Below are 11,945 nucleotides of genomic sequence, written 5' to 3'. Positions count from 1 at the left end.
AGAGCGCGCCTCGTGCCAGCAGAGCGCTGGGAGGGGAGCATGCTGACAGCAAGTCCTGGGGCTACACGTGCCTCAGCAAGAGGACGGGCAGAGAGACAGTGCAGCTGGAAGGATTTTACAGCAGGGATCAATATCCAAGGGCTTGTCCTTGGAGCTTGCTTGAGGTACCCCAGTTTTTGTCCCCCAGGCACGCTGCAGGATGGGGCTTAGTTTGTCTGCACGCTGCATGAGGCTGCACAGACCCCACACAGCTCAGCTCCTGCATCCCTGTGGGCACTGAGAGCAGGCAGAGCTGTCCCAGCACCACACTCGCACTGTGCATAGGTAGCAGGGACCGAAGCAAAGAGCAGCAGGGCCCTGCAGGCTGCAGCAACCTCAGGAAGCAAGGCAGAACCCGTTACAGCTGCTGAGACAGCCGTGCTGCGCCAAAGCTGCTAAAACAGGATGAGTCAGGCACCTTCATGGGCCCACAGACAGCTCAGTGCTGGGAAGCAGCTCCAGGCCAGGCAGAACCAACCTCCTGCTTCCCACAGGTTCCTCGAGGTCCCCACCAAGGCACACTTCTCCCCGCAAAGCTGACGGGGCTGCGGGCACGGCGAGGCCAAGGTCCCTGCTCCACCCCGCTGCCAGGGCAGGGAGGCACGGCTGCAGGCAGGAGAGCAGCAGGCAGCTGAGTGAGGTCAAATCTGCCTTCAACACAGGCACCAAGCATCTCGTTAAGCTTCATGCAAGAGCCCTGTGCAGGCGAGCAGCTCTCCTTCCTCAGAGCAGCACTCACAGCTCACGGAGGAAGGAGGATGTGGGGTGGAGGGGAGACTTCAGACAGCAAGCACAAGGCGAGTTTGCAGATGGTTATCAGGCAGGGCTGCTTCTGACTCCAAAGATTTTGATACCAGGCTTGTACCCTGACCCCTGAGGGTTTGGCCAAGCCCTAGGAACACCAGCGTGATAACAAAACCCAGCAGTTTCTAACGAAGTGCTTTTGTATAGTGCAGACAAAAATATCTGTGTGTGTTGTGTAGTGTACCAGAATATGTAAATCGAGTGGTTCACGCTAGGGAAAGGCACGGTTAAGAACCCATTTTTGAAACATCCGTCAAATCGACACCTTTACATCTGTCAGTGCTGCTCTTCCCGCGGGGCAAAGGGGCCGAGGCACGAGAGAGCAGGAAGCCCGGGATGTATAAATTTCTGTACGGCTGCTGGGGGTGGAAGCACCAAATCACAGCTTTCTTGGTGTGCCCTTCAACTGACTCCTGGCAGGAGCCCACCCTGCCCCACCGAGCTCCCACCCCTGGGGCTGCACAGCCACGTGGCTGCCCGGGGACTGCGCTGGAGCCCGGTACAAAGAGCACAGCACTCACACGGGGGAAGCATCTCTCGGTCGGGGTTTATTAAAGACTGAAGTACAAGTGTGGCCCGGCTGCAGAGCCGGCTGCCAGAAGCAGGGCTGGGTTTCGGCTGGACGGGTGCGGTCTCCTCTCCAGGCGGCCTTCGGCGGTAGCGGCCAAATTTCCTAGGGGCAGCGTCCAACCTCCCACCCCTGCGGCGCTCCCTGCGGAGCGGAGCCCCTCTCCGCACCGGCCCCATCCGTGGTTACTTATTGCTTTCGACGTGCTAATGGAGTACAGAGTGAATGAAGAACGAAAAGGCATGTCTGCTGCGGCGGGTTCGTGCCGCTGGCGGGCTGAGCTGGGAGCCCTGGCTGTCAGACCTGCGGAGGGACGGGAGAGAGGGGACATCAGCGGTGACACCCCCGGGACAGCGGTGATTCGAGGCACAGCCCCGGCTGCCCATCGAGCCTCGAGGGAGCTCCAGAGGGAGGCACCAACCTGAGCTTTACTTGAACGTGTGGCTCTCGGCTCCTCCCCGGCCGAACCCTGCGAGAGAGACAGAGCGGGGTGAGCGGTGCCGCGGGGCAGCGAGCGCATGGCGGGATGCATCACTGAGAGATGGGAGCATGGAGCCCCCTTCCCTTCCTCCCTCCCTCCCAAAACCCCAGCCACGGTGACCTTACCTTTGGGTCCGAACAAGGCGGCATAGCAGGGGTGGTTGCAGTACGGCTTGCCGTCATGCTGCGGGGAGAGAGGAGAGCATCAGCCCCGGTGCCCTGCCGGCTGCGCCCACCCCGTTCCCTGCAGGACACCAGCCCTTGGCTGCCGGGCACCAAACCTCACCTCTGCATGGCCTCCAGAGGTCAGGGTCTTGTTACACTTCTCGCATCTCAAGCAGGGCCGGTGCCAGTCCTTCCCCAGAGAAGTCACCTTCTCGGCTGCCACAGAAAGGAGGTGGGTTAGCTGAGGCCACCGAACGGGCACAACGAGGCGTTTTTGGCAAGCTGGCCTCCCTGCTGCCAGCCCCAGGGAGGACATACATTTGGGGGGATTTTCTCAAGTCCACTCACCCAGGAAAGAAGCCCTGCAAGTGCCAAACCCAAGGCACGCACACCTCACCACGCACATCCAGGTGCCCAGATGCCAAACCCCGGGCAGGGCACCGCGGGGAGCCCTCACCGCTGCAAGCAGCGTGGCTCATGGGGTCACCACTGCGCCCGCACAGACAGACCGACTGCTGTCCGTCTTCCAGACAAGGCTTGGCCACTTCCAGCATCAGCCTGAATGGGGATGAACCCCCCCTCGGCCAGCTGGAGCCTTTTTACACAGAGGACAGACGCTGGGCTGGTGGGTCTGGGGTGGCAAAGTCACCACTGCCACCAGCCAGGCCCCCCCAGCGCTGCGGTGACAGCTCTGATTTGCCGTGTGCTGTCACAAACCACAGCCGGGCTGGAGCCTGGCTGGGGCTCGGGGAGCAACGTGCTGCTTGCTCGGTCCAGGACGTGTTTATGGAGAGGGAGAACGCAGCCTGGCTCTTTTAATTGCGGCCCAGCAGGGGAGGAGGGTGTTTTCTGCAGTATTTTCTGCGGATGCGTGCGCGCTCACTATTGGCAACTGGGGATTTATGAAGTGATAAAGCAGAGCTCCCCACGGGAACCCGCTCACAGCCGGGTCCGAGTGCTTAACCCATGCCTGCACAAGGTGGCCGAGCAAAGGGTTTCTTCGGGGCCCAAGTCTGCCCACAGCAGCTTACGCAAGGAGCCAGGCAGCGGTGCAGAGGTGGGAGCGGGGGCCGCACCCAAATGTCACGAGGCAGCCCCGGTGCCATCTCCAGCGGCACAAAGCCCCCTGTGTCCTCCCTCCTCTCCCCAACCCCGTGTGTCCTACAGCAGCCCAGGGCACCCCTGAGGAAGAAGGGCCACCAGGCTCAGAAAGCACAGCAGGACTTGCTCTGCCTCCTCTTCCAGCACTATCTCCAGGCACAGAAATCACCCGGTGAGCTCGTGTCTCCAGCTCCTTTTGAAGCCTCCTGCATCAACAGAGCCAGTTTCGTAGGAACGAGCTGATAAGGGCAGGGCCAAACCCCTCCCTGGTCAAACAGCCCCGTCCCAGCCGCAGCCGCACCTGCAGGCACGGAAATCCCAGCTGAGAACAACCTCAAAGCCTGGCTGCAGGCAGAGAGCTCGGGATTAGCCAAAACTGTGCAGGCAGAGGGCTCGGGATCAGCCAAAGCTGTGCTCCCCGGCTGCGGGAGCCCCTGGGTGGTGGGCATCACCAGCAGGCAGATTTGTGTGATGGGGGGAGCAGCTACGGGGCAGCCCCCGGCACTGACCACACGGTTCAGCCTCAGATCTCTTTGGCCGAGCAGAAGAGGAAGCTGCGGCACACCCACAGGCAGAGCAGAAATAAGGCAGGGAGAGCAGAAGCGAGGGAGAGCAGAAGTCAGGGCACGGCAGTCGGGTCACCGACCCCTCATCTCGAGTACATTACGAGCAGGGAGTGTTCGAGCCTCTGTCAGCAAACCTTGACAAATGCAGCCAAACGAGGGAAGTGGGGAGGTTTGGTGGCTGGAGCCCGGCTGCTTCAGCAGCTGCTGCCAGCAGGGTGAGAGGCTCAAAGCCCCAAAACACACTCGGCAGGACCCCGGAACTTGGTCCCCAACGCGGCAGCAGCAAACCTGCCCCAAACCCCGCGGGCAGGAGGAAGCACAACGAGCTGAGCTCACGGTCAGCCTGTAAGGCATCCTGCAAACACCACGGCCACCTCACCCAGGGCCACTTCTCTCTGGGGCCATCCCCTCGCCCTGCTAAACCTCAGGGGCCAACGGGCAGGATGTCCCCGAGCACTCCCACGCCCCTCGCAGCTTCTCTCCTCGGGTGCATTTTGGGGCCACCCAGGGCAGCCACAGCGCAGGGGGCACCCCGAGCACCTGCAGGACAGGGGTGGGTGCTATTGGGGTGCCCAGGACCCACAGAATAGGGGTGCCTAAGGGCTGGAGGGGGTGGGGGTGCAGGATGCCCTTACCGAAGTAGACCTCCTTCTGGCAGCGGGGGCACTTGGGCATGGTGTCGGCTCGGGGCTCGGCTCGCTTGTGGGATGCTGGGCGCCCGCACCGCCGGAGTCACTGCTCGGGGTCCCCGCCCCGGCCCGCCCAGATGTGGACCCGGTCCAGATGTGAGGTCCCGCCCACAGCTGGAGGCACCCGCCCCGGGCGCGGTCTCGCAGCCCTCGCACCGCTGCGCCCTTTGCTTCCCCAGCCCCTTTCACCCTTTGCATCCCCCGCGCCCTCTGCGTCTCGCGCCCTTACCCCTGCTGCACGCTTGCACCCCTGCACCCCTCGCATCCTGCACCCCTTACACCCCACCTTCTACACCCTGAGACGCCGTGCCCCAAGCTCCCTGCCCACCCTGGTGCTGTGGAATCGCTGAGCAGTGCAGGAGTTGCAATTAGCGTCGCCAATTAACCACGCTCCCAAATAAAGCTCCCCGGGGCGCTGGCCGCAGGGCTCCCCCTCTCCAGACAGCACTGTTTTCTCCTAGCAGCGTACAAGGGGTGTTTTGTAAAAGCCCACTTGGGCTGTGTCTGCTGCCTGGGGTAGGAGATAAGGAAGCAGGAGGGAGCCGGGGGGCTGTAGCCCCCCTCTCCCAGAGCCTGAGGAATGGCGTGGGTGCAGGACACGGCTCACCGCAAAGAGCCTGCCCATCTGCGTCGCCGACTCTTGTCGTTTTATAAGAGCAAGGACTTGTTGTTCCTTTGTGCTTGGCTGCGAAGGAAATGAAAAGCCAATCCAAAGGTCTGTTTTGCATGAAGCAATCCTCCCCAGGGCACGTTGCTGCGCTGGAAAGGTCAAGAGGGCTTGTGAAACCCAGCGGCGGGACGCCGGGTGCCTGCCTCCCGAAATGCGAGGCACCCCTTGCCGCCCCCCCTGCAGAAACAGGGCGCTGCTGGTGCCCGAGCCCACCCGTGGGTGCAGGAGGAGAGGTGACAAGCTGCACCCAAGGGCGAAGATCGTGGGTTGTGGAATTGTTTCATGACCCCGCCGCGCTCCACACCGCCTTTGCAGCGGGCGCACTCCTCCGGCTGATGCTCCCCGTCGCGCCCAGGCTCGGCGATGGCAAACCCACCGCACCCTGAAGACTCAGGGCACACGGGGCATGCCCCCCTCCCTCCGGTGACCCCATTTCCCCTTACACACATGGTTTTGAGGCTGCTGCCCGGCCAGGAGAGCCGTCCCCAGCTGTGCTCCCTTTTAAGGCAGGTTTTGTGCCGGCGGGCAGCCGCAGGCTGGCCCAGCCCCGGTCCCCACGGACCACGCAGCGCCTGGCCGGGCTCCTGCAGCGGGAGCGTCCCCCTGGCACCGCAGGCCGACTGACCCAGCCAGGCGGTGGGGACAGCACTCAGCCCCCCCCCCCTTGTACTTTTTCAAGCCTATTCATGCAGCAGAGAGGACACAAGGCCGGCAGGAGGGCTTGCAAAGCTGGCGCCGAGGAGCCGCGTGCTGCTCGCTGCCAACCCTGCTGGGATGGGGTCCGAGGCTGCCCAGATCCCCGCGGTGCTGATTTGGCACGGCCGCCCCGTCGGGGTGAGCACGGGGTGCCGATGGCACTGCTGGCTGGGGAGGGAGCACAGCAGTGCCACGGGGACCCGCAGGATGTGGCCTTTTGTTCATTTTATGGGGAGCGAGTTCATAAACGCTCCTACTGACGGCGTGTGAAACACATCAGCAGGGCGATAAACAGAGTCCCCGACAGCCCCCAGCCCATGCTGCAGCCAGCTGGCTGGAAGCACTCCAGCATTTGGGGCGAGCTGGTCGCTGCCCCTTCTAAGATTCAGGGTCCTCTGCATGCCCCGAATGCAGAACTCAGGCATTTCTCAGCAATCTGGTTCCTACAGTGACTTCCAGCACCATGACCGGGGGTATAGCAGCCCATCTCATAATCCAGATGAAATCCAACTAAAGGGCACGGGATGGCTGCAGGGAGAGAGCCACACTGCCCTGCAGGAGACAGGGGCCAGGGGCATCTTCAGCCAAGCCTGGTCCCAGCCCAAGCCCTGCATCAAAGCAAGGCTCCCCCACCAGGGAAACAGCCCGGCCAGCTCCAGCTGCCAACAGCCTCCCCAGCGAACTGCAGGTTTATCTTATCTGCAGACCTTGTTCCAGCGAATTCAGCCACCCGAGCACAGCACACCCCAGCCGCCCGGTGCCCTCTGATACCAATCTGGGGGTGGAGGCTCCGTCCTGGCGCATCAGGCGCCAGCGCTCCCCGAGGGCACGGCAGCAGCCCTGAGACAAACCTGGGCCGTCCCGTTTGTTTGCATGTGCCGGGGTGCTGCCAGGCAGCGATGGCACGGCTCGCTTTGCTCAGCTCCTGCACAGGGATGACGGGAAGGCAAAAGCAGCTTCGCTCCGGACAGCCGTGCCCTGCATGGATCAACCACAGGCCTTATTCGCGCCTTCCCCCCCCTGCAGAACTGGAGGATGCCTCTGCTCATTTCTTCCCCAACCTCAGATCCTCCCGAGCTGCCCCCGGGTCCCCTCCCTGCGGAAAATGTGACTAAGAAAAACCCAGGAATGTCCGAAGCACGTCGCCGCCGCGGGGCTCGGCCCAGCGCTTTGCGAGCGGTCAGACAACTGCAGCTTCTGCAAAATTCCCCTCCTCGGCCCTATTTCTGCCTGCAAGTTGCAGGCCCACTCAACCGAGACGATTTGTTGTAAACTATGTCCTCCCCAGCCCAATATGTGACTAATTTGACAAGAAAATTACAGGGCGGCTTAAAAAGCCCAGCATGGGCCAGGAGAAGCTGCCAGATGTGGGTTCCCATGGAAAGGTGGGAGGGACGCCAGGGTGCATGGGGGGGCACGCACTCGCCTGGCATTGCCCCCAGGTCTGCACACAGCTAATCCCATTACCTCTGCACCGGGAACAGCCGCACGGAGCAGGCTGTCAAGCCAATTTATGCCCTCAGGAAAAATCTGGGGTACGTCTTCATAAAGCTGACAGGTGGCTGAGGGCTGGGAGGGATCGGGAACAGGATGGCAGCGGGAGATGCCCCGAGCGGTGCCTGCGCCTGGTTGCACTGTGGGAAGGGACGGGGCTGCCCCAAAAGCTGGCTGCTGCGGGGGACATTCACCACGCTGGACCTTCAGTACAAAATGGTTTGAGACCGCAAAACACATTCCCTGCTTTTCTTGTGCAGATGCAGCCCGGAGCCCGCCCCCCGTGCCCACGGACAATCGCACAGTTGTTTCTCGCAGAAAGTGCACAAACATTTCCAGCCCCGCTAAGGCTGCTGGCTGCCCACAGCAGTCACTTGTTGGGCCAACACAAAACCTCGGGAGCATGGGCGTGAATTGTTATCACGCCGTAAATGTGATACCACGCACGCTGTAACAGACACATGCTCTTGCAGGGTTCGACTCCCGCTCCTGCAAGGGGTCCAGGGCAGGCGGCTCATGGAAGCAAATATTTTTGGGTCTGTACCCACAGCCTGGCCCTATGCCCATGTGTGCTCAGAGGCGATGCACCCAGTGCCAGCAGCTCCCATACTGCTGCCCAGGGTGGCAGTGGCACACGGGGCTGGGGCACACCGGTCCCATTGAGTGCATGCTCAGGAGGGTGCCTGGCTGCAGGTCCCTGCTTGGGGTGTGTCTGGGATTTCCAGACACGGGACAGGAGAACCTCTCCAATCCCTCCAAGTCCCAGCGACATGGAAAATCTCCTCAAATTTCATCCAGGCACAGCTTCCCACTGTCTCCCCGCATGCAGTCTGGCCAAAAAGCTCCATTACCATCTGCTCTTCCCTGCAAGCTTTCCATTAGTGGCAGCCCCAGGAAATCTCCTGGCTGAAACCCTCCGTGGGAGGGTTTGGTGCACTTTCCTGGCATGGCAACAGCTGGTTCTGTTGCAGCGATCGCACCCGCCTGCAGCCAGGCTGGCTGAGGATGCTGCTACTTTGGGAAGCTGTCTTGGAGCTGGGGGTGCTCAGCACCTCGTGGGGTCAGCTTGCAGCAGGGCCACCTCCCTGCCCTGCCATACCCCGCTGTGGGGATCAGCTGTGCCACTCAGCCCGGGCCAGCTGATGACAACAGGCTGCTGCTACCACACCTTTCAGTCCTGGTTAAAAATTCACTCGCTCCTAGCAATCAAGATGAGGAGAAGGGGAACGGAGTGCAGGACCCCCAGGCACCCCATTACTCACCCAGGTACAGATGATGAGTCCTGGTCCAACGCCCTCTCCCACAGCACAGCCCCTATTGTGGGGGAACGCCCTGGTTTACTGCCCCAGCAGTTTGCCCTCTGCAATGGAGCTGTTGATGTGATAACCATCACATCACGTTGGTGTGATAAGGGAGACCCACTGCCAGAAGACCACGTCCTCTGAAGCGGTGTCACACAGGGAGGGAGACAGACGGCCCAAATGCTGCGAGGCTGCACCCCTGTTTCAGACAGAGCTGCTTGTCTCTGCCTTACCACAGCAAGACAGAAGCAAGGCAGAGAAATCGGGACAGAGATAGCACAAGGAGAGGGAAGGAGAGGAGAGCAGCCATGGGTTGTGCAGCATGCAAGCCCCAGCAGCAGCACACACACCTCCATCCTATTAGCACAGCTATTCCTTCCCCAGATCTGCCCTGCATCCAGCCCCAGGAGCCCCTAGGGAGGTCCCCAGCTGCTCACACCACTGCAAATCTGTACATCAGTACACCACTGTACATCCATCAGCGATGTACAGGCTGCTGCAGAGCCCAGCAGCTTCCAACAGGCAGCCAGGGTCTGCACCACCACCGCTGCAGCTCTCCCAGCAGGCTGGCAGGGAGATTTACAGCTCTAATCCTCCTTTGCGTGGTTTCATGCTGTTCCTCCTGCTCCTCCTGTATCCCTGCCTGCTCTCCTACACCCTCTCCAGGATTTAGACCCATCACTTTAACCTCACCCTGGGGCCAAGCTGAAGCCCAGCCAAGCAAGAGAGCCGCTCCATTGCCTTCAGGGAGCATCAGAGTGCTTCTTGGCCCGCATGGAAGCAAGCTGTGCTCACTGGGCCCCTTTTAATACTCCCTCTTAAATCACACCTTCCAGCACTTTATCCCTTTTGGCTCCTACGTATCAAGTCCCCACCAAATGCTTTAAATCTGTCCTACTCTCCTGCCCAGCCACGCTCCCAGCCACAACCTCCCCGGCTCTACGTGGGTCAGTGCTGCTCTGTGGTGCTGCTGCTGCGGGCATCTCCTGGCCCTTGGGAGCGTCTCTAGATTGCTTTAGCAGTGTCTAGATTAATTACACAAGTGTAGTGCCTAGATTACTTTAATTTAGTGCCCCCTGGAGGCCCCGCAAGGCTCTCTAGTGCACTTTAGGGCACGCTCGAGGCCTTCCAGGGCCCTGCAGTGTGCTCTAGCGTTAGCTGGAGGCCTTTCAAGGCTCACCAGTGTCCTCTAGGGTGCCCTAAAGGCCTTTCAGTGCTCTCTGCACGCCTCCAATGAACCTCCAGTCTGCTCTACAGCCTGTGCACGTCTACCAGGGCCCCCCAGTGTGCTGTAGCTCTCCCTGAATGCCTCCCAGTGCCACCCAGCATCCTCAAGGATGCCCTAGAGGCCTCCCAGTGTGGCCTTGAGTCTCGCTGCAGCTCTCCAGTACCTTCTGGAGGTCTATCACACCTTACAGGGTAGACTAGCATCTCCTGAGGGCCTCACTGGAGTTTACTCTATTCATTTTACTCTAGTATACTCTAAGGAGCACTAAAGGCCTCCTAGTGTGGCCCAGAGCACCCAGTACATCCCAGTGTAATCCAGCTCCCCACAGAGACCTTGCAGGGCCTTCTCCTGGGAACCCTCTAGGGTGCAATAGGAGGCACCTAGGGCAACCAAGAATGCATTGGAAGGCCCTGGGAGGCTTCTAGGTCTCTCTAGAGGGCACTTGGAGGCCCCTGAGGCACATGAGAGTACATTGGTGCCCTGCGAGGCCTCTAGAGAGCCCTGGCAGGCTTCTAGGGGAAGCTAGAGCACACTGAGGAGCATTGCAAGGTCTCCAAACGGCATTAGAATGCACCCAGCTGCCCTGGGAGCCTTCCAGGTGTTGCTGGACTACATTAGGAGGACCCAGAAAACTAAAGGGTGCACTGGGATGTCTCTAGGACTCTCTAAACTTCACTTGAGGCCCTGGGATGCCTCTAGAGATCCCTGGGAGACTTCAACGTTTTGGTAGAGTGCACAGGAGAGCACAGCAAGATCTCCAAGGGGTGTTAGAGCACACCTGGAGGCCTTGGTAGCTTTCCAGGTGGTGCTAGACGGCGGAGGACAGCAGGGAGTGAGGCCCTTGGCTGGCAGGCACCCATGGCACCTCTCCCCTGCACAGACTGGCTCTGACTTCATGTCACAGGGCTGTCCCGTCATTCCTGCCCTCACCCAGTCCTCCTGGGACCACCATTTGAATGCTCATCATTCCCTTTTCCAGGTCACTAATAGGGACATCAGCACCCCGTCACCCAGACTGCCCCAAAAACACATCCAACATCAGTGCATGGTGGCACCCGGTGGGATCCCTGCTCTGTGCCCAGCGAGGAGAAGCCTGTTGCAGGGCACGGCGCCGTGCTGGGCTCTGCTGGCTCCCAGGGAAGCAAGCAAGGCTAATTGCATGGGATAAGTCCATGGCGCCTGGGGGATTTCCAGGCAAAGCTGCATCCACTTTGGTCTGTTTTCTTCCGTACCCTGGAGAGCATGTCTGTAATCACCAGCCCTCTCCAACTTTCTTATCCCACCAGCAAGTCCTAGCTGAAAAAAATAATAAAATACTTGACATCCCCGAGGGGAAAGATGTTTTCCAAGCCCCTTTTGGCAGTAAGGGGCCTTTTTCAGCTTACATAGGTCTCCCAAAAATAAATACAAAAATGCAGCAAGGATCAGAGGCTAGAGCTGCCCTGCCGGCTTGAGCAAAGCGCTGCTGTGCTGCACCAGGACCACCTCAAACCCTTGGCATGCAGCTGGATAACCCCATGTGGGGCCCCAAAACCCCACCAAGTCCTTCAGCTGCCTGCTCTTAGCACCCACTTCATGGGTACCTGGTGGCCACCTTTTGCCACAAGTGGTGCCCACTGCCCTCAGTGTGTCCCCAGGCTGCAGGGGGACACAGAGACAAATGTCACCCACCTGCAGCACAGCAGCAGGGCTCTCCCTGAGCAGAGGCAGGCTTCTCACTTGCGCAGAGCTGAATTTTGTCTATTTTTAGCTTTTTCCCCAATGAAACTCTCTTGAGGAAAAAAAAACGTAAGCAAGAAAAAAAAAAAAAAAAAAAACACACAGAGAAGAAAAAAAGCCAACTCCACCCAAACAAAATAAAATCCTGCCTTTGAGGGCTGCCGCCTGGGAGTGGCTCACGTCACACTGTGCCATGCTCAGCCACCCCAGCCACGTCCCCACCCCACGCAGCCCAGCACCATGCCTCAAGCTTCATGTCCCCTCCTTGTGTAGGGTGCAGGCAGCACCTGGAGCACCAGGGGCACTGCTAGCAAAGAGGTGGGTTTATTAAGCTTGTTAATTAATGATGGTAAGTAAATAAGGGTTGCAAGGAGAGCAGCACAGCTTGATTGGTGCCAGCTTGCTGATGTGGCAACAGCTGTGAC

General features: G+C 60.0%; 1 protein-coding gene across 1 annotated transcript; it reads right to left on the bottom strand.

Annotated features, from left to right (window-relative positions):
• Positions 1-1,369: 1,369 nt before the first annotated feature.
• Positions 1,370-4,444, bottom strand: CRIP1 (cysteine rich protein 1). Its single transcript, XM_032192553.1, has 5 exons — positions 4,359-4,444; positions 2,178-2,272; positions 2,018-2,075; positions 1,833-1,880; positions 1,370-1,714 (listed from the first exon to the last, which is right to left on the bottom strand). The coding sequence occupies exons 1-4, from the start codon at positions 4,396-4,398 to the stop codon at positions 1,840-1,842; spliced, it is 234 nt and encodes a 77-aa protein (XP_032048444.1). The 5' UTR covers positions 4,399-4,444; the 3' UTR covers positions 1,370-1,714; positions 1,833-1,839.
• Between the last annotated feature and the right edge of the window lie 7,501 nt (positions 4,445-11,945).

This window comes from Aythya fuligula, chromosome 8 (assembly GCF_009819795.1).
Source record: "Aythya fuligula isolate bAytFul2 chromosome 8, bAytFul2.pri, whole genome shotgun sequence".
NCBI lineage: Eukaryota > Metazoa > Chordata > Aves > Anseriformes > Anatidae > Aythya > Aythya fuligula.
Note: the sequence above shows the minus strand (reverse complement) of the source record. Positions and strands in the feature narration are given on the sequence as shown.

Excerpts from the sequence above, each read along its gene's own strand:
- CRIP1 (XM_032192553.1), bottom strand. The coding sequence starts at position 4,398 with ATGCCCAAGTGCCCCCGCTGCCAGAAGGAGGTCTACTTCG. Across the intron at positions 2,273-4,358 it reads CCAGAAGGAGGTCTACTTCG|CCGAGAAGGTGACTTCTCTG; the intron begins GTAAGGGCATCC and ends TTTCTGTGGCAG. Across the intron at positions 2,076-2,177 it reads CCTCTGGAGGCCATGCAGAG|CATGACGGCAAGCCGTACTG; the intron begins GTGAGGTTTGGT and ends CTCTCCCCGCAG.